This window comes from Dicentrarchus labrax, unplaced genomic scaffold (assembly GCF_905237075.1).
Source record: "Dicentrarchus labrax unplaced genomic scaffold, dlabrax2021, whole genome shotgun sequence".
NCBI lineage: Eukaryota > Metazoa > Chordata > Actinopteri > Moronidae > Dicentrarchus > Dicentrarchus labrax.
In genome coordinates this window covers 3,939,968-3,960,861 of record NW_026136714.1, presented here as the reverse complement: position 1 = coordinate 3,960,861, position 20,894 = coordinate 3,939,968, and the positions used below count along the sequence as shown (strand labels likewise).

At 40.6% G+C, this 20,894-nt stretch overlaps 1 protein-coding gene across 1 annotated transcript; it reads right to left on the bottom strand.

Moving 5' to 3' along the window:
- Positions 1 to 270: 270 nt before the first annotated feature.
- On the bottom strand, positions 271 to 19,496 carry inpp5l (inositol polyphosphate-5-phosphatase L). Its single transcript, XM_051421737.1, has 16 exons — positions 18,828 to 19,496; positions 13,967 to 14,008; positions 13,480 to 13,580; positions 12,604 to 12,691; positions 8,767 to 8,830; positions 8,079 to 8,182; positions 7,723 to 7,775; positions 5,859 to 5,978; positions 5,429 to 5,513; positions 5,234 to 5,329; positions 5,074 to 5,148; positions 4,702 to 4,775; positions 4,498 to 4,609; positions 3,330 to 3,398; positions 3,182 to 3,241; positions 271 to 2,310 (listed from the first exon to the last, which is right to left on the bottom strand). The coding sequence occupies exons 1-15, from the start codon at positions 18,885 to 18,887 to the stop codon at positions 3,200 to 3,202; spliced, it is 1,185 nt and encodes a 394-aa protein (XP_051277697.1). The 5' UTR covers positions 18,888 to 19,496; the 3' UTR covers positions 271 to 2,310; positions 3,182 to 3,199.
- Between the last annotated feature and the right edge of the window lie 1,398 nt (positions 19,497 to 20,894).

Below are 20,894 nucleotides of genomic sequence, written 5' to 3'. Positions count from 1 at the left end.
TATTGTACTTATTTACTGTAGATTACTCCTGTCAAGATTTCACTTGTTTTCCTAGTAACAGCTAAAGCCTGAAAAGCAGCAGCAGGTTTATCAGCTTCATGCAGGAAATAATGTGTTTATGATCACGAAAGGATTTCCGCAAAAAGGTGTGACTTAAATTAACTGTTCAGTGATAACTTTGGTTGCTCCCAAAAGTCAAAGCTTTCGGTTTCAAAATCCCTGACATGTTGCAACATAGACTCCAGTGTCAGTCAATACCAATACAACATATTTATGAGGGTAATATTTTATTTACAAAAGTGAAATATCACAATGATGTAGTGTTTGTCCAGAGTTAATCGAAAGGTAATACTGGCCTTATAATGAACTCCACTCCCATGACTGGTCAACAGTGAACTGCTAAAAGTTTATTACACAGTAATCACAGATTCTTAACTTAATCTTGTTATGGCAAGGTTTCGGGGGTCGCTGCAAAAACACGACTGACAGTCCAAACTTGATAAGAATATCTGTGAATTTATGCATGAAGAGTATTTTTGCATGAATAAAGGGAGTGTACCGGTCTACCAAGCTGTGTAAGAAAAAAATAAACAAACATTAAAATATGTGTCAGCTGGGATTGGCTCCAGGCCCCATCCTGTGACTCTGAAGGATAATCGGGTATAACTACTGTATGGATGGTTACAAACCACTACATATTTCAAATTATTTCAGTAAGTCATTATTAAAGCCAGATTAAAAAAAAAAAGAAGAAGAAATCTAACCAATAATTCACACATCAAGAATATTATACAGCACTGGTGCTACAGTATGAAACTATGAATCAACAAAACACACGTATATATATATATATTATATATATACACACAAGATTTTATCAAGTTCAAACGAAGCCATGTGATGGAAACATCCACGTTCCTTAACTAGAGTTAGAAGTAAACACACGAGGCCTACAGTGTAATTCTTTTGGCAATGAAACAAGGGAGATGCCAACCAGAACAGGGTGGAAGAGATTTTTGTGCAGACGAACTGTGAAGATAACTTTGTGAAAAAAAGAGTGAAGAAATCCAAACATTGAGAACTGATGATTTATAGTTTGTGGAATAAAGCACTTGGTATTCAGGTACAATTAGTTTATGGAAAAACAGAAGAATGCTACTAAATTCAACAGGGTAAAACACTGCTGATGTGTTAATGAATTAATAAAAACAGACAGAACTGCTGTAGTCGCTTTGTTGTCGCTTTAAAATGCTGTTGGCCTTTTGTCCACCCTCTAGTGTCATTTTGATATTAAACTTGTCATATGCATTTATCAAAATTCTGAAATAGATGTTTTAATGTAACCAAGACACGTGACAGTTAAAGCTGCTGTGATGAAATAGCTACACGTGTGAAAAACAATAACATGTCAGTAAAAAATTCTTCGTAAATTATGTTTTATCTGCAGAGCGTATCTGATCAAACATGTCGACAGGAAACTGAGATTAGCAGCATTCCTTCACTGTGTTTCCTGCTTTCCTGTGAAATCCTGTTTACAGTCATAGTAAACAACCTGCCTGAACTAAAAATGGCATAAAATACAAAATAAAAAGCATACACACATGGTCAGTAGGCCTGCTCCAAATCCACATTTTTTTTTAGTTTTCATTATTTTGTTTTTACACAGACTATGGCTCATAATAACACTAATGTTCTTCATAATGTTTAGCTAAAACTTATTTACACAAGAGTTTCACAATACTGGATTCTGACTGGCTGAATTTAACTGTTAATTTAAAACCTACCGAGTGGAAGCTATCCAGTACAGTTGCTACATTAGTGGAGATTTAATAAATGATTTAGAGGCCGACGAAGAACGGGGAAATTTGTGATGAATGCAACTGAAATTCCTCTAATCAAAATTAAAGAATATTTGCATATGCGTGTATACATCCATGTAAAAGTCTTTACATCGTTGTTTGAATCGAATTAAAAAAAAAAAAGTCTCCATGGCTGCAAGCAGGGATTGAAGGAACATCCTCAGAGACACTGAGCTTTCAGGTCAGGGGATTTGAGCTCAGAGAGTGAGTGGAGGTTCTGGACTGCTGCAGGAATCCATGAAAGCTGCTGATAAATCTGTGCTTGTGTCACTCAAGTGGTGGTCCACAGTGTGTGGCAGTGAGATCAGACGCGAGACACCACTGGTGTGAGGACAACCTGTGTTGAGACCCGCAGCTGGCTGACTGGTGGGTTGTAGGAGGTAACCATCATGCTGATTACCGTCTGGTACTGAGACTGTGGCATAGCTCTGAGGATGGTACTGTTATAGACCTGCAGAAGACACACGCACACGCACACACACACGGACACACACACGGACACACACAAACACACACACACACCAGACTGCCTTGATGTGCCAACAGAAACAAAATCATAGGAATGATACAGCGGGTGGGGACATAGTATCTTTTTGTCAGGGGTTATAAAAAGTGCCCTATTTTCTCACACTATTAATAAGTATGAGGCCATTGGAAGAAATTCAAAGCTGCATTCAAAGCACACAAAAACACCTCCCTTCTAAGATAAGGCCAAGCATTCCCATGTGAAATCAATCTGTTATGATGAAATAAAATGTAGCCGAGTTACTGATGTCCTGGAATGAACTTGCTCTGTGTCTCAAAATGTCAAACATGAAAGAAAAAGCGAGCTAGTTGTAGCATCTTTTAAGTCCCTTCATCGTGTGGATCTCTTTATTTTGCAGCTCTCATGAAAAAGCCGTCCATCCTTAAAAAAAATAAATTTAAACGGCAGGAAAACAAAATCATGGCCGTAAAAATGCCAATACGCTGTCCGGCACAAAGCATGTCTCTCCAGCCGACCATCCAGATGGTAATTAATAAAAAGCGGGCCAGCAATGCACTTAGTGTGTGGCCACAGTGACAGTGGAGAGGATTCAATAGACATAGATCAGTGAAAGGTGCTGATCGCCTCTGGTCCTACTACGCTGGACACAAAGGAGTGCTCGTGTCCCGCAGGCACTTCATCTTAGTTCATATCCCGACTCCAATGGGCCAGTCTGGGTTATGGCTCTCTGGGGAGCGGAGCAAGATTACTGTGAGCGCTCTCACACACTGAATCCCTAGAAACATATACACCTCCACACACTGTACAGTATAGAAACACACTCACTGGCTCTTACCATTCAGAAGCATCCGAGTCAATGGTCATTTGTCTTCAGGGAGAAGAACAAGAAAACCGGCTACAAGAAAACCACAAGAACACACCAGAGTTACTCTACAGGGCTGGTTTGTTTGCCCACACAACATATATAATATTTAACCTGTTACCTTATGGTCTCCCATGCAGACATTAGGACCCACTGTGTTGTAAACAACGCTCTTCTCACCGTCATCTCCCTGAAAAGAAGAATGAACTTTTATTACACCGGGACAAATAATAAATAAATAAAACGTGACATTCAACATTAGAGTTTACATGTCTAACTTATTTGAGTTAAAACGTCGCTATTTTGTACACGTGGAGACGATGACCAGGCCAAATAATTCAGTTCAAACCAGAATTGTTACACAGGAAGTGACATAGCACAACAGCGTAATGCTAATATGAGAGAATACACGTCAGTGGCTAGTACGTATGACAACTTTGTCTAAACAGGGTTTTGATTGAGTGAAATAACAGGTTGATACTAACACTGTACTGTTCCTCATTTCCACATCCTCTACATACAACATCAACTCATGAGGATGCTGCTGACTTTTTGCCTGGGAGACGCAACTTTAGCCTCAGCCTCACAGAAAAAACAGTGTTATCATGTAAATAGCCATTAAGTGCACATTTTAAAACAAGTCAGCTACAGAGACAACCAACTCATGAATCTACCATTTAATTAGCTACCAGCTGGTTACAGCTGATAGTCTGCAAATGCAGATCATTTCAGCCAAAAAACGACGGTCACCATCTGGAAATAAGAAGCCTGTTTTAGTCTGTCTCTTACTGAAATCAAGGACTGATTTAGTGAACATTACTATGAATTTTGAATGGTAAATCACTGCCATTAGAAATCTATTGTTATTGTAAACCGAACACATGCCCCGTAAGATAACATGAAGGTCGACAGGCGTGGCAACAGTAACTCAAGAAGAAACATTTATCTAAGGCAGCAGAAAAGTAAAAAAGGCAAAGTGAAAGAAACTGCTCAAAACAAGGTGAGTATTCCCTATATAAAAAAAATAAAAAGGGATCATTTAAATATTTTGAAGCTTTATTTGGCTAGGTAATGTACTAGTGAATAAGATAAATGACACTGATCTTGTTATAAACTCTCTAGCCATGAGACTGTAAATATTGTTTGCAATGGGGTTCGAAAGGTCCCCTAGCCACTTAGCCTTACCTGACAACAAATAACCTATTGATAAGCTACAGTTCTGTGCATATATAAGTCTTTATTTAGCCTAATTTCAGCTTTAAATACAATGCTAGTAAGCACTGACTGACCTTGTGGGTGAATTCTTGGGCAGTGTGTGACATGAGGATACGATCACACCAGGCAGGGCAGCGAGTGTTCATGTACTGGGTCGGTTTAGTGTACTCTTCACTGTAGGGGTAGCTGAGAGAGAGAAGGACAGTGCATTGAAGGGATAACAGATGGGGGTTTATATCCAGTATGTTTGCAGCAGGCAGCTCAGTTAGAAGTCTTACCTGGGTGGAAACGTGATGTCCTCTTCCCTAATAACATCCTGAAAGGCTGCTGCTTCTTTGTCATATTTCAAAAGCTAAAGGGATGGAGGCCGGTGTTGATTACAGGAAATCTCAACACATTAAACACAAGCATGACGTGAGTGACAACTTAAACATGGGTGAAAACCCTGTCAAAGTTATCACAGTTTTCTTTACCTCATTGCTTTTGTATTTACTCTGTCATTCATAGGACTTTACTTCCACTGATAGAGATCTAATCTAAAATCTGTGAAGACTCAGATTGTTGCTAAGCAGCCAGTTGAAGCACAGTTTCTCTCAGGCATGTGCAACTGATGGGATCAATGTGGGTAAAAGTTGAGACTGTGTACTCACTGCCCTTCCGTTATCCTCCCTGAAAACCGCCTGGTGCAGGTAGGTGAACAGCTTCTCCTCAATGTGGAGCAGCACCTGCAGGTGAAGCGAGGCCAGGTAAAGTGAAAGCAGCACTTAAATAAAGCGTTAGTTGCTTCTTATCAGAACTGGTTTTAATCACCTGGTGGTCGTTGTCTTTTTCTTCACAGATGATTTTCTCCACTTCGTTGCTGCAGTCCTTCTTCACCGTCTGCACATCTGCCGAGGTGGACAGATGCTGCTCGCAGAAACACAAACGCAGGGAAGGGTGTGTGTTAAAATGGCACATCACATCCCGATCACCTGAGCTTTAGGAGAAATTAAAGTTGTTACACACCTGGACCAGACTGAGTGTGTCCAAACGGAAGTTGAAATCTCCAAACAGGAAGAAAGGCAGAGGAGTGTAGCAGCTGTCTGATATCCTGCAAGGAAATAGCACAGTCATGAATCACACACAAATGTTAGGGTCTTGTTCCTCAATAAAACCTCACCTTTTCTCTATTAAACCTTTCCTTTAAGTGTTTACAAATTCATATAAATAGGATAATATTTTCAAGATAGTCTACTGTTCCATTCAAAGGTCAGAGTTTATGTACATTCCTGAAATATCCTGTTTACAAGACAGGAAAGGCTTTATGATAGCAGATATTAACCAAGACGAGGAGTTTTACTTGTCCTGTGTTGGTTTTAACTCTGTGTGTATTTGCTGTCATCTTGTACATTTCACAGTCATGTTTTTAATAGTTGTGTACAGCTGGAAATCTGACCTGTTGATGACATATCTCAGAGCGTTTTTGCGGTTGGCTGAGTAAATGGAAGGACTGGAGTTGCAGGCAATGAGGTTGGAGGCATCATGGAACAGGTGGACATTGACCAGGTCCAGACCTCTGAAAAGAACCCCCCGCACACACACAGCATATGGTTATATGTGGCAGGTGGAGATTAGAAACAGGAAACAATCTGATAACACCAAAGACTGACATGTTACAGGCGAGTGCGTGCGTGTGTGCCAACACGGGTGTCACTCGTGTTAATGCTGAGTCTACAAACAAGCACATTTGTCTTTTGAGCCGAGCGTTCACTCCTTTTCTTTGGCTGTCACTGTAAAACAATTAATGTACATCCAACCAATGAGCTGTGTTGACTCACAGCGTGAAGTTGTGGCACACAGATTGTGGGATCCTTTTGTTATTACCCCTCGGTAACACAGCAGAGCAAATAGCGACTAAAGTTCTCAGAAAACACAGCCTGTAGCAGGTTCGTTTCAGGACTATATTTAGCTCAATTTCAAACATATAGAATATACATTTATAATCTAATAAAATTAAAAATGTGTTCAGTTCTGTAACATTCAGTGTATGGTACCAAAAGCTGATCATATTTATTTGGACAGTTTAGTCTAAGAACTAGAGTTTTTGTTAAAACATCCTCATGGCAACACAGAACAGAACAAATATTGGGGTGATGAGAGAACAGAAGGTGTGAGTGTGAGTCACTACAGCAGCAGTGAGCAGTTGTTTCTAAACACAGTGAAAGCTCAGGCAACTCTGAGGGAGGGCCAAAATGTGAAAACTGTCAAGTATCAAAAGTGGGCATCAAATGTGTGCTCAGATACTTACTAATTACATCAACATTTTGCAAAGTTCTGGTTGATGCTTATCTTTTTTGTTAAACCTGCATTAACTGATTTTGTCCTCCCTGTGAGCTGTGGTAAAAAGCTGCACACATAACATGGCATATTATCACCAAGTTAAGTTGATATAGTGTTAGCTAACTGACGCTTATTTACGCATCCAGCAGATATAAAGCAACATTAGCTTTCAACTGGAGTTGTGTTTCTGGTGACCTAAGGAATTTAAGTAAATATTCACTCCCCTTTTAGCTCCATTTTGGTCTCCACAAACTGGCCTCTTTGGTTGTTAAATGCTCCACTTAGCTCATTAGCTAAGCAGGTAGTGTACTGTGGGTTTTTAGAGTTTTGTAGTTGAAAATGACTGATAAGAGCACTTAAACTGAACCAAAACAGTACAATTGCAGGTAATGGAACCAAAACAACAAGCTAAAAGACGCTTAAACGCTGTGTGGAGCTGAGTTGAACTGCACAATCTGGTGATAATTATCTGTGGCTCCGTCACTAAGAGTGATCCCTGTGTCACATACAAGCATTGATCCACTGTTAATACAAAAATATAAATAAAATGGCACCTTAAATAAACCAAAAAAAAAAAAAAAAGGTTTTATAGAAAAACTAATTCATATGTCTCAAAGTAGTGTGTGAACGAAAGTATCATTTTTATTAGCATCAAAAGTCAAGTATTGTATCAGCACTAGTATTGGAACATTTACCAGTCCTCCTCCTGAGGTGGTGTGAGAATTATAATAAATTATAATATAATATTTTTATAATAATTATAATTATAATAAAAACAGACTGCTCTCAGTTTGATGACAGATAAATGATTTCCTTTCTTTCTTGTTTCCGGAGATCTTTCACAAATATTCTATCACACCAGACCTTCTTTGTATTCATGTATCAAGGGTACATAACAGACAGAAGACACAGTGAAAGTGAGTCCAACTCTGACTTTGTTTTTTTTATAAATCAAGGTTAGTTTAGTGCACAGTACGTACTGGTTGTGTATGATCCAGCGGGTCCTCATGAAGCCCTTTCTGGACCACTTGAACTGCAACAGAGACAAATTAGAGTGAGTCACTAAAAAGCAGTGAGCCATGTCTTTGAAGGGCCAAACTGATAATCATTGATTCTTTCACATAATTTGTCTCATCTCCCTGTCAGAGTGGGCAGACAGCCCCTTCAGCCCCAGTAGACTCATTTGTCCCAACACCTCCCTTTGGCCCTTGTGTACCCCTCCCCACACCTGCACACACACACACACACACACACACACACACACACAGACACACAGACACACAGACACAAATAAATGTAAGCATACATAGATGCACACTCATGCATACATACTCACATCAGGCCAGAAATTCTTTGGGAATTTTTCTTTCTCCACTGTGGTGACCCCATCCAGAGAGCCCACGTTCTTGTTCTGTCCCGACACTGCTTTGAAATCTTTAACTGTGAGAGTGAGAGAGGGAGAGAGGGGGAGAGGGGTGACATGTAAAATAGTGGGAAAACATGCAAACAGCAATCAATAAACTGGTGTTAACCTCATCAGAGCGGCATACGTGATGAGGGGATCTATAAGCGAGCCATTAGACTGCGTTTGGTGAACAACAATCGGTTTGGGCCACACAGCGAGTGGCAGCTGCAGGATGTTTATGGTTCTTCCATAAGCTTTTCTGAGGAGCTTTTTCACGCCTAACGTGACTGGACTATGCAGCAGGAAAATAACAGCTCCACTTTAAATTCAGGTTCTTTGCAAATATCTGGCCAGGAGGGGTGGCCATCAAACTGTCGTTATACACAGTGAAACGTCCGGATATTAAAAAATGACAAGAATCTGGCCAATCACGTGCAACATTGCTCTTATGAGCCATTGCCAAAACAGTACAGGATGCAAGGGGAGTGGTTTATGTTGAGATCTAAAATCATCTAATTTCTTCAAGGGAAAAAAAGCTATTTGAATCCATCACCAGCTGACAAACAATAAAATGATAAAAATCAATGCAAATGTCATGCAAAAGGATTAAAGTTTTTACCATTAAAATCATACTGATAGATGTTTTTCAGAGTCTTGTGGATGAAGTACATGCTCCCCAAAGCCTGTGGAGAGAAATAAATAAAGATTTTACAATATCTAATAAATGTACCTGGCAAGAGCACAAAAACAAAGTTTTAATATGTAAAATCGGTTTTAAAACGGAAACATCACAGAAGGGCAGGAGTGTGCGGGTGTGAAAAGAATCTAAGAAATTAATACTGAAACTACACTTTTAATGTCGTTACAGGCACCTTTAGTTTCAGACACTTGATGCAAAAAAACACGAGGAAATCACCTTAACCTAAATATTGACATTGACACTGTAGAGTTCAATTCGAAGTGTCGTCAAAAACTACAGAAATGTACCTTACATCTTTCAGTTCTAACGCAACATTGAACTAAATAAAACTATGATATTTAACATTGTTTATGGAATTTTTTATGAGCTCTGTCTGACCCATTTAGAGTGATTTCACAGCACCTAAACATCTAGACATGGTGACAAAAACAGGAGAAATCATCTCAACCTCCGAGATGATAAATTGAATTGTTCATTTCCCCATCATGTGAGCTGAATTGCGGGCTTCATATTGAACGATCCAGTATATTGTTACTCTCCCAAAGACACATGAAACTTTAAAGAATAGAGACGTTCAAAGTGAACACATAACTGCGCAACACATCCACATACTGCCTCTCACACACACACACTTCAGCACCCAATCATCCCTGACATGGGCCTGACAATTTTTAATGTACTAACTGCCTGCTCCACTGATCTGATTAATCATGCCCTGTGAGATCAATAAAGACAGAAAATTAAAACAATTTAAAAGGTATTAAGCAGTAGGCCTGCTGTCTGCCAACGCTGCCGCTGTGACTGGGGGCCGAAGAAAAATCAGCCAGCGCTCAGAGGGCTCGGGCGTGACGGACCGCTGTGCAACTCCCCCCCCCAACCTCCCCGACATACACAAACATCCAGCCGGAGCATGAGAGATCTCTCCCTGAAGAGATCATTTATCTTCAGTGCCAAAGTCATCCTCATTTAATAAAATGGAAGTGTCTCCGTGGTCGGCTCCAGTGAGCGGCAATTAGAGACCAACTTGTCCAAACTGCAGTTAGAGCCAAGGTGCTGTTTGAACCGATTGTTAGCTGAATGCAAAAACTACAAGCTGAGTAAAGAAGGTTCCTGAGGAGCCAGTTCAAAAAAGTTATATTGTAATTTTAGTTAACAATTAGAGCAAAAGGATGACTCTTGGAGGGGATTCAAGGACTGTATAATTAGCTCAGGAAAACTGATCTAAATTTAGCCTAGTTTATGTTGGATCAGTACAATGTTATGTTTAAACAGTACACAGGGACACACACACACACACACACATATATACACACACACACACACACACACACACACACACCTCCACATACTCTGCCAAACACCTATCTTCATCAATCAGGTTTGTGCACAGTTTAATAAAAAAATATTGACTTACAAGTGATTTTTTATCAAAACACCATTTGTACTGGGAATGCATGCAAGTCTGCCCCCTCTACTCCTGCAGCCCCTCTGAAAGGAGAACCCCCCAAACTCTCTCTTGGCCATATAACTGATGATCCGCAGCCAAGGGGAAACAAATTGAAAATCAATGCAGGTGGCACCGACGAAATGAGAATGAGGCATTAGGAGGGGAGGGGTGGGATGAGGGGGGGCTGCAACTCTCTCAGGGCAAACAGTGGAGGGTGCGAACACTTGAGCGCAGGGGAAACTTAGTCCCAGCTGTCTCCCCCCCCCCGACACCTCACGTTTTATTTATCGTGCACAAATGGGCTGGGATCAATAGTTTTAATCTAGAGTTAAATGTATTGACTTTGGCCTGTCTCCCCCACACCTGGCCATTGACTTTCCCCTTTTTTACTTCGCACACCTTCAGTCTACAGATGCAGCCATTGACCCCTACTGTCAGACGTCCAGTGTGAGGGTATCACATGGGAGGAGTAAGGGTTAATAGTTTAAGAAATACTCAGCCACTTCTCTCAACTGGGGAGGTGTTACTCTCAACCAGGGCAGAATTTCAGACAAACTAATGCTGACAAACTCATTATGAGCAGCTACAAACACAGTTCAGCCCCACTGGAAAAGACTCTGCTGCTGTGTGAGGGTCACTAAAAAAAAAAACAAGTTGGAAGCAAGAAATGGCTTTCACGACGACAGGTGTGGAGATTGAGGCTGAGCCCATGACCCGAGCAGCGTCCCGCCAGTGCCAGCTCAGCCTTCAGCTACAGAGACAGACTCTGGGTTCGGCGATAGATGACGATAAGAGATGTAGGTAGTGGCATGAGTGAGTGAACAAACCTGTCTTTAAGAACATCTCCTCTGTCTGTGCCCATAGTGTGTAGCACTACTACAACATTGTTTCTTACTAGATCTTTGTGATCTATGTTACTTGAAAAAGCCTTTGGTTTTTGTATGTCTGAGATTGTGCCATGATATATGGAACCCAACCCAACAGCACAAACACACACACACACACACACACATCCCAGATTACAAGGAGCAAAAATGTGCACACCTATCACAGTTCTGATGGTGTAAAATCTCACCAGTTCTTCTCCAATTTCTTGTTTCCTGGTCTCAACAATCTCTTTGATTGAAACATCCCCTGATAGCAAATAAACTTGTTGGTTGTCAGATTTGCTTTATAGTAAGATGTAAGACTTTTAAAGCTGCAGTAGGTATCTTTAATAACATTTTTTGTCATATTTTCTGAAACTTTCATTATATGTTGACAGTACAACAGGAGACAGATAATCTGTGGAAAAATTAGGTTCCTCTGGCTCCCCCTTGTGCTCCCAATTGTTGGCAAGAATCAACCGCAGCTGAATGAAAACAACCAATCAGTGCCAAGAAAAACAAGTGATTGTTGGGTCACATTCCCAGGTCGTTAAATATCTGTTGCTTAGGGACATGGGAATGAGACTCAACTATCCAAAACTATCTTCCTCGGACATTTTTATAAAAGTTACCTCCTGCAGTTTTAATTCTAATCTCACTGATTTTATATGACATTTTTCATGTTTCCATCACACTGTATTTTCTTATTTTGCAAAAAATATCACTAAAATGAAATAAACTAACCCCACTCTTATTAAGAAATTGTCTTCCAGGACTTTCCAGGAAGGGTTTTTTTTGCGGTGTGTTGGATGTTCGCTTTCTGGACGGACTAGTTTTCCACAGTAACATTAATTTGGCAAAAGCACAACACAAAATTTCCAGGACAACATAGATAACTTCCAGGATATTTGGTCATTTAATCGCTTTTCAGGTGTTTTCCATGACTGGAAAACTAAACTCTAAATTTCCAGGTTTTTCCAGGACATGTGGGAACCCTGTAAACTCTAATAATATACAAAAACTAATAGATTATGGGCATGTACAAACTGAATCCATCTTGATCAACCTCTCATTCATCACATGCTGTCAGTTGTTGTATGAGGGAGCTCTAATCTGTCCACCGTGAAACCGTACCTTTAAATTGATGAAATAAACAAGTGCGAACAAAGCCAGCAGTGCAATGACTGATGCATATGTGCAGTACAAAGGACTTCTGACCTGGCTTAAAGATGCAGTCAATCTAAAATGTGCATTACAATGCATAGTAAAAAACAAAATAAATGCCATTTTCTAATGCTCCACCAGGGTCTACAAACTCTGGCTTTCCCATAAGTGTTGTCCAGCTCACTCAACGCCTACCTCTGAACACTAATACGGAGCAGGACCCCATCTAGTGGAAGAACATGTGAACTGATCTGACAGAGAAGTTTGTGTGTTTCTTACCGTGAAGCTGTCTTCTGCTTGGAACTGGTTGTCCACATAGATGCAGACCCTGTCATAGTCTTTCATTTCCTCACTGGACTCAATGCTCCTGGAGACAACAGAGCACAGCAGCATTAGGCAACAGAGTGAAAAAAGCTTCCCTTCCCTTTGACGTAGAGCTGGAGGGATAAGTCGATTAACTGATTAGTCGTTGGACAGACAATTAATTGGCAAGAGTTGTGACAGCCAAGTCTTTTTTTTTTTAAAGCACAAATGCCAAAACTTGACTGGTTCCAGCATCTGAAATGTGAATGTTTGTTGGTTTTCTTAATCTTCAGTGATTGTAATCTGAATATGTTTAGGTTTGGGACTGTTTGGTCTAAATATGTCAACTTGGGCTTTGGGGAAACTGTGAGGGAATGTTTATCGTTTTTTGACATTGTATAAATGCTTGACTCAGTGGTTCTCAAACTTTTTCAGATCAGGGACCCTTGATTAAAATTAGACCACAGACCCCCCCCAAATTTATCTTGTCCCAGGGTGCCCCCAATCTCATAGGGTTTTTTCTTTTAGATGTTGTATTACAGAAAGTGTATACAATCCATGAGCAAAATAGTGATACATTCTGTCATTGTGTTAATTATTGATGGAATTACAGTGAAAATAAGTGAGTCCCCTTTTTGCTCGGGACCACACTAGGATCTTCTCAAGGACCACCCACTTTGAAAACCACTGGATTAGCTGATAATAGAGAAAATAATTGGTCAAATTAACACACACACACACACACACACACACACACACACACACTGAAAGTTTGTGACAATATTAAACACATGGTGAAGGAAGAATACTTTAATGAGCAACATAAGACTACGAGCAGCACATTTGTCCTACCAAAAGAAGTTTTCAGCATGGCCCATGTTGACCATGTAGTCCTTCCCTCCCACCTCCTGGAAGTGCAGGGCGATGAACTGCGGCTTGTAGCAGTGGATAGTCTGTAACAAAGCAACACACACACAGGCCTTAGTCTACAGGTTTTACATTACACAGTAATGAGGAGTGAAGAGGGTCAACACTGTGTTACAGGATGAAGTCAACTATCCATTAGGGGTCATGTGGAGTTTCTCTGTTATTGAATTTCTGTGCTAGGCCTGGTGTCATTGTTATCAGTTATCAGCACATTATCCGTTTTCCAGAGAATCCCGGAACTGTCACCGCTGTAATGATGCCAGCAGCCTATGACACAGGGCCAACTATGTAACACAGTTTCTATTTGCTTATTTGCTTTTTATTTAACTGCACCAGACTGACCACAAAGCATAAGAGGAAAATATGTGACACTGCCAGTAATTAGTGGAAATAATATTTAAAACAAACTTACCTTATACAATTCTTGTAACCACTCATTTTGAATTTCACCCAACTGTAAAAAGACAAAGAGAAAAATCAAAGACATGCAATCTTTCTGGGAGAAATGGTCTAAAATCAAATACTAACCCTGCATTCATTTATTTATTTATTATACGCTACTTTGAACTACTTTCACTACACAGACAAAATGCTTTTATTCTCATAACATTATCTTCATCTTCAAGTGTATGTTCCTTGTCTTAATCAAGGAAAGTTTATTTACTGATGCATTTAGTTAAATGTAACAGAGTGTAATGGCTGAAAACAGCTGCATGCTGCAGTGAGAGTCAGTCATACTAGTAAACTGGGGGTGCTGCTGAGGCAAGTGATAATCATCTGTGTCTTTGTCACTATGAGCCACTCCTTTCACACATATTCGTTTAATCCAGGGATCTCAAACTGCTGGCCTGGAGGCCATTTCCGGCCCTCTAACCCCCTCCCTTCGGCCTTATACAATCCAGCCAACAAGAGTATTTTTTTCTAGTCCTTTCATACCAATTCAATTGTGTACAACTGATTTTTTAAAAACTACAACAAATATGATATAAAAATCTATAGAAACTGGTGTTTGCATTGTGTTGTTAAGTATGATTTTGGTTAATGGAAATATTTTCAGAATACTGCACTTGTTATTGTCGTACTTGAATGGTGAAGTGACCCTCCTATGAGATGACAACACCATCAGTGGCCCCAAGCCAACTTGAGTTTGAGACCCCTGAGTTAATCCATTGTTAATATAAAAACATTGCTTAGAGAAGCTATAATTATAGTCTCACTCCAACTGCTCAAAATGAGCCAATGTTTTGTAGCATGCTACCCTACAAACAGGATATACACAAATAATTATTTAGTCATTTAAATAATTATACCTTTTGGCTTTAAAATAACATTGCCACCTAACAGACAAACAGGTTATGGAAGTCAGGGAGTCATCAATCACAGAGAGGAAATACTCTGAGCTAATATTAACTCTGAGCAGGATAAAAAATAAAAAATAAAAGGAGGAAAAAAGTGTTTGGAAATATGATACCATTGGTAGTGTGTTCCAGGATGCAGGCTCATTCAAGCGTAGTTGCACCTGTCATAATCTGGCCACTGTCCATAGATAATTCCTGAAGGTGAGTTTAACACTGCAGAGCTACTTGACAGCTGAGCATAAAGCATGGACGGGGGGGAGCAGGCAGATAAGCCATTACACACAGCAATCTGTCAAACAAGGTTGAGGCTTACTAAGCAGACCCTTCCTCATAAGACAGTGTAAATAGACTGTAGGACAGGCTCTTTTCTGGCCAAATACTAATCTGTTTTATAGTAAAGACATTTTCTGGCTGTTTAAATTCTGTTCATCAGTTACCGCTTCTCTCATGTTGCCCTGTATAGCTGTAAACTGATAAATAACTTAATCTATTGAATTGTGAAAGTGAAAGTGGGAGTGACAAATGTTTCCCTCACAGTAAAAGCTTACTGTGTCGCTGATTAATACAGCTGTGAATGCTATCAGTCTCTGGAACTGGCTGGCTTTATAAAGGCCGATAGCAGTGCATCAATCACCAACGGTCCCTTAAAATTAACCGTGGCATTTGAACATGCAGTTTCCTACACACCCATTTCAGAACTAGCCCCACAGTGTAGTTTCTGAGTAGTGTACAATCATCTGCGAGGCCAGGTGCTTTCATTCCAGCTTAAAAATGGCTTTGCATAGTGTATTTGCATGGCAGCATGCAACAGGGATGACTGCAGCTCAGCCATTGTGACCTGAAGGACTCTTCTCACGTCATTCTGGCTCCTGACACAGTCTGTATGGGCTCATGAACTTTAGCTCTGTCCACAAACCCAGATTTATTTACATATATGTATGTTTAAGAGACAAAGTCCATGTAGCTGTTGTATTTAAGAAGCAATTCTGTCTGCACAGTACATCAAAAATGAGTGGAAGAAAACCCAAAACACCTACAGAACTGTATTTTTTCCACTTTGCGACAAACTAGTAGCGCTGTGCCAGGCGACAAGAGCAGGCATGTTGAACAAGAAAGGTCCTAAGTGAGTTTCCACAGGATCCCTGTTCCAAAGAAACTGTTAACTTAATCACCATGCTGGATCCATTAAAGCTAATGCTTTGTTGTTCCAAGCTGTCTGATAATACTTTGGGGAAATGGCCTGAAATGTGTCTTTAGCAATAAAATGTTCTAACAAGTAAAGCTTTTTACATTTGTATTACACATGGGTATGGATTAAGGGAAAGTAGGTGCAACGATAGTATCTAGCCAAAACAACTAAGCCTATACATAGTCATTACACGAGCTCACAAGAAACAATGGACATAATCTCCAGGACTCCGCCACGGCCTGCTAATATACTGGTGGGACAGAGTAGCAGTCACTGGCTAAACTGCTCTGACAGGACACTCCACGAGTCCAGTATACTGGAAAGCAATAGGATTTATCCTGTGATGTGCTTAAGGTCTTGCTCTTATCCCGAAGGCTGGGTGAACGTTTAGGAGTGTTTGTTTATAGAAATAAGGGGGGCGGGCGGGGGGTTAAGTAAGTAGAAAAGCTCAAGTCCTCTGGGGTAGATATTCATCTGCTTACATATCTCCCACAATGGGATCTAACATGTTTTCATTGGAGCCAGATCTGGAAACCGGAAACATGGTCCTGAGCCAAATTTCCATGAGTGTAAGAGACCTCCTCCACACAGTGTCTGAAAGTTTAGTCAGCCCAGCACAGGCCAAAACTAAAAACCACTGCATATTTAGACAAGTGTTCTGAATACTTCAATTCCAGTCTAATCTCTTTAATCCCCTTTATAAAAGCGGTCTTACTGTTGACTTTATAAAACAGATACAAACACCCACGAGTGTGCCATAAACTATAACTTACATAACATTACAGGAATATAGTGATACCACTTGAACTGATGACGTAAATGCCGTACAGAATGATAAGGATACTATAAACAGACTATTGAGTAACACAGACCCTCCCTGTAGTAACAGTGATTGATTGTGCATTGTACAGTCATTCCACGTGACAATGACTCTGCCGGGGGGGGACACTTGGGAGAGGGTCCATACATACATAGGAGTGAGTTACATAAATAATGGGGAGGTGAGGCTTAATTCTGTCTTAGAGGACATACACAGTTACTGAATGACATGGGACGGGTCAAATAGGGACAAACTAATGATTAGTCTGCTAAGGGGAACGCAGTCAAAATGTCTCGTAGTCGACGTGTGAGGTACGCTGTTACACCACAATGACGGGTGAGATTCTGTGTGGGTTTAAAGCTATTTTTACCCCAAATGTCCTGGGACAAGATAAGCAGAGGCAACACCAACATTAGAGTTAATACAAAATATATGTTACAGAAGTATTCATTAATGTAAATTTGTAAAATCATAAATAAAACTACCAATAAGATTCATACCATAGATATTTTACTACAGTTACATACTTTTATTTACGAGGTTTAAAAAAGGTCCTATATTGTAGAATGTTTTTTTTTTTATTATAAAGCAAGTCTAGGTGTTCTATAAATACTGTAAACGCGTCAAAACGCCAAATCCATGAAGAAATGCACACAGCCTGCATTCAGAAACCGTGCCTTTAAACCACAGACATATTAAACAAGAACTGGTTTCAGCTTTGGAGGCGGCGCTCTGTTCATTTCTATAGAAGTTTCTCAGTGACGCATGAAAATATAATTACTATATAACTTAAATGGGAATAAAATAATTTAATCACAGCTCTTCAAGACTTTCCAAATGTTATCCAACCAAATGGATCAAATTCCGAGGAGAAGAGGGAGAGAGTAGATGTAAAACGTTTAGAAATTCCCTCACTCCACCTTCCCCTTCCTAGCGCAAAGATGAAACTACAGCTGCTACAAAAAGGTTCCCATCTGTAGAAACATGGCAATTCAACATGGTGGACTCAATGAAAGGCGACCCATGGCGTCTGTAGATATAATATGCGTATTCTAAAAATGTAACAAATACATGACAATTCCTATACTCAGGTGATTATACACTAGTATAGTTATGCATATTATATTCCATTTCTGCCAACAGATCCTCCTAAATGTTACACACTTGACCTTTAAAACCCACAAATACACTTTCTAATGGATATCAAAACAGGAAATGTGTACAATATGGGACCTTCAATGAATTACTTATGAACTGTGACCCAGCTTTGTTTTAAATAATGTATGTTTATGCAAAAATTAATAAAATAATTAAAAAAAAACACATTACATAAGTTTAGTTTTCTCTGGGTCACAGAGAGGTCCTATATTCAGTCAACCTGTAGAGACAACACTTTTTAGTATGTACCCTTAGCTGACCCTTCAGTGTCACTGGTTCTGTTGGGTCGCAGGTTTGGTCGTTACACCTGTGGCTTCTACTCCAGGTCACGTGAGTGGCGTGAAACCTGCGCGTCCTAACAGGTAATAATAACTCAACTTTAGCTCGTGAGCTTTTTTTTCTCCCCCCCTTTTTGAAAATAAAACGACAGCGGATGAACACTATTGATACTACAACAACACACACACACACAAACACACACAACACACACACACACACACACACACCTGAGTAACTCCATAGTGTTATTGGACACATTACGCACGTGGATAACAATTAAGAGTCACAGCTCAAACATGAAGGCCAACAACGGAGCTCATTCAAGGTAGAAAAAAAAACACCTCCTGTTTCCCCTCCCGACTAATTATTTCCCCACGAGCCATTAACAGCATTAAGTATAATCCTCTGGCGGCATTTGAGTCTGGTGTAGTTTTAAATTTCTCTTTTAACAACATGTCTATATACTTACATTGTCAAACAGTGAGCCGACGTTTGCGGTGACCAGCAGCACATCAGTGTATGTTTCCATGTTAACGATCCACCTTTCAACCAAACAAAAAAAAAAACAAACACAACACACTCACACACATACAGACACACACACAGACACACACACACACACAGCTCGAGGAAACTCCGCCGCCGTCGTCAAAATGACGCGCGCTCAGCCGGGCCTGTAAACACGCGACCCTTCCAGGAGCTTATCGAGGCTTTATCTATAAATCTCACTCATTTACCACCGCTCAAAACACACCAGCATCTCTTCTTCCCCCCCTCCTCATCCTCCTCCTACTCCTCCTCCTCCCCAACTAATGATACCGAGTCTCTTCTGCTTGTTTATTGATGGCTCGATGTCAGGTCGTCATCATAGGAGCCGGAACCGCGCGCATATCCATCGTCGAGCTCGAGGAGCCGCAGGTTTAAGTTTAATGGCCCCTGCGTGCGTGGATCTCCGCCTCCTCTGGGTTAATTGGACTAGTGGCGTCTTAGCGGGCTTAAACCGGCCTGGACGTCGCATCTGCTGCAGGGCTCGACAGACCGGACCGAGCAGTTATACCGACGGTGTTTGGGTAAACTCCGCCTCCGCCTCGTTCTGTGGCGAGCAGTCAATTACAGTCTTCCTTATGTGAAGTTTATGAGAGTCAGCGTCGTGGCCATCGCTCCTCGGTGTAACCTCCTCTGAAGATAATCCCATAATATTTGAGTGGCATGGCAACCTGTGTGTAGGGCATGGCCTGTGTGGCAAACAATCTGTTTAGTTTAACCATTTTTGTTTATTTTTTTACCCCCCCCAAAAAACAACCCCTATAGTGTTATTAAATACTTTACTATTACAATAATAACCTGTAAGATTACATAAAGTACCTTAATGTACAACTACAGCTACTCAAAGACATAAAAAAAATACCTGAAAGGACTGGACTCGCCCTCAACATACTATAGGCTCACTCTGTTGTAGTCTCAACAGGAAGTTAGTCATTTTCTCTCTGTGAAACTTTTCTTTCAATGAAATCTTCTCTCACCGAGGAGTTTGCTTTCACTGTAGTTGAACTGTTTTACAACCGGCAAACCCGAGGGGTCTTATCTTTATCTGTGACCTTTTCCTTGGGCGTGTGTGTGCCCATCAGTTTATCACTGGCACTTTTTACCTGCATTGCAACAGCTGCACAGACACTACTCTTCTATAAAGTCCTGCACCAGCAGAAGCAGGTACAGTACAGTATTATACATGTTTTCTTTTGTGTGTGAACCACAGTTTAGTCATTTTCTCTAGAACAGCCCGCCTCTCACAACTTCCAGTCATCACAAGAGCAGTCTAACCACAATATTTTACAACACAGCTACAGCAGCCGTCTCTTTACCCAGTGAACCATAGGGCTGTTAAACTCTTATTTGGAGTACAAGATGGATCTGTGCCATCCAGCAGTCTGAGCTCCAGCACCAGGGTAAAGCAAAGACTGCTGGGGGGCCTGACTCTGGCTCTCCATAGTGCTGTTAGTGAGCTGTTCAACCATGGCATGGTTTACACAGCCAACCTTTTGAGGTCCCTGCTTCCTCTTACTCCTCCTCCGAGCACTGTGTTCTTTATTCACTAACGTCAACAGATCCATTTAAAACTGTTGCAACCAGAGATGCAAAAGAATGCTGCCTTGTCCATCACCGGTTTGGAAACAAAGACGGTTAAAGGGGAAACCTCTCTGAATGGGGACTGAGGCTGTTTGTTGCAGCCAGGAGGAAAGGCTTGGGTTTTGGATGAAGCCGCTGCAAAGAAATCAACAATAAAACATCCACGGAAAGACATTTAGACTTGATCCACAGTACATAGTCGGCTAGGGAATAAATACTAAATATATGATGTTCAAAATAAAGCGCTAAATCCCCATGCCAGACTGTCTTATAGCAGCCTGGTGCCCACTGGACAATAAATCAGGAAATGTTACCAGAGTCCTGGCTTGCCTGCCAAGAATAGCACAGAAAAGCAACAGCCTTAATTAAGGCAGTACTGTTTGGAGGGAAAACTTTCAATTCTAGAAAT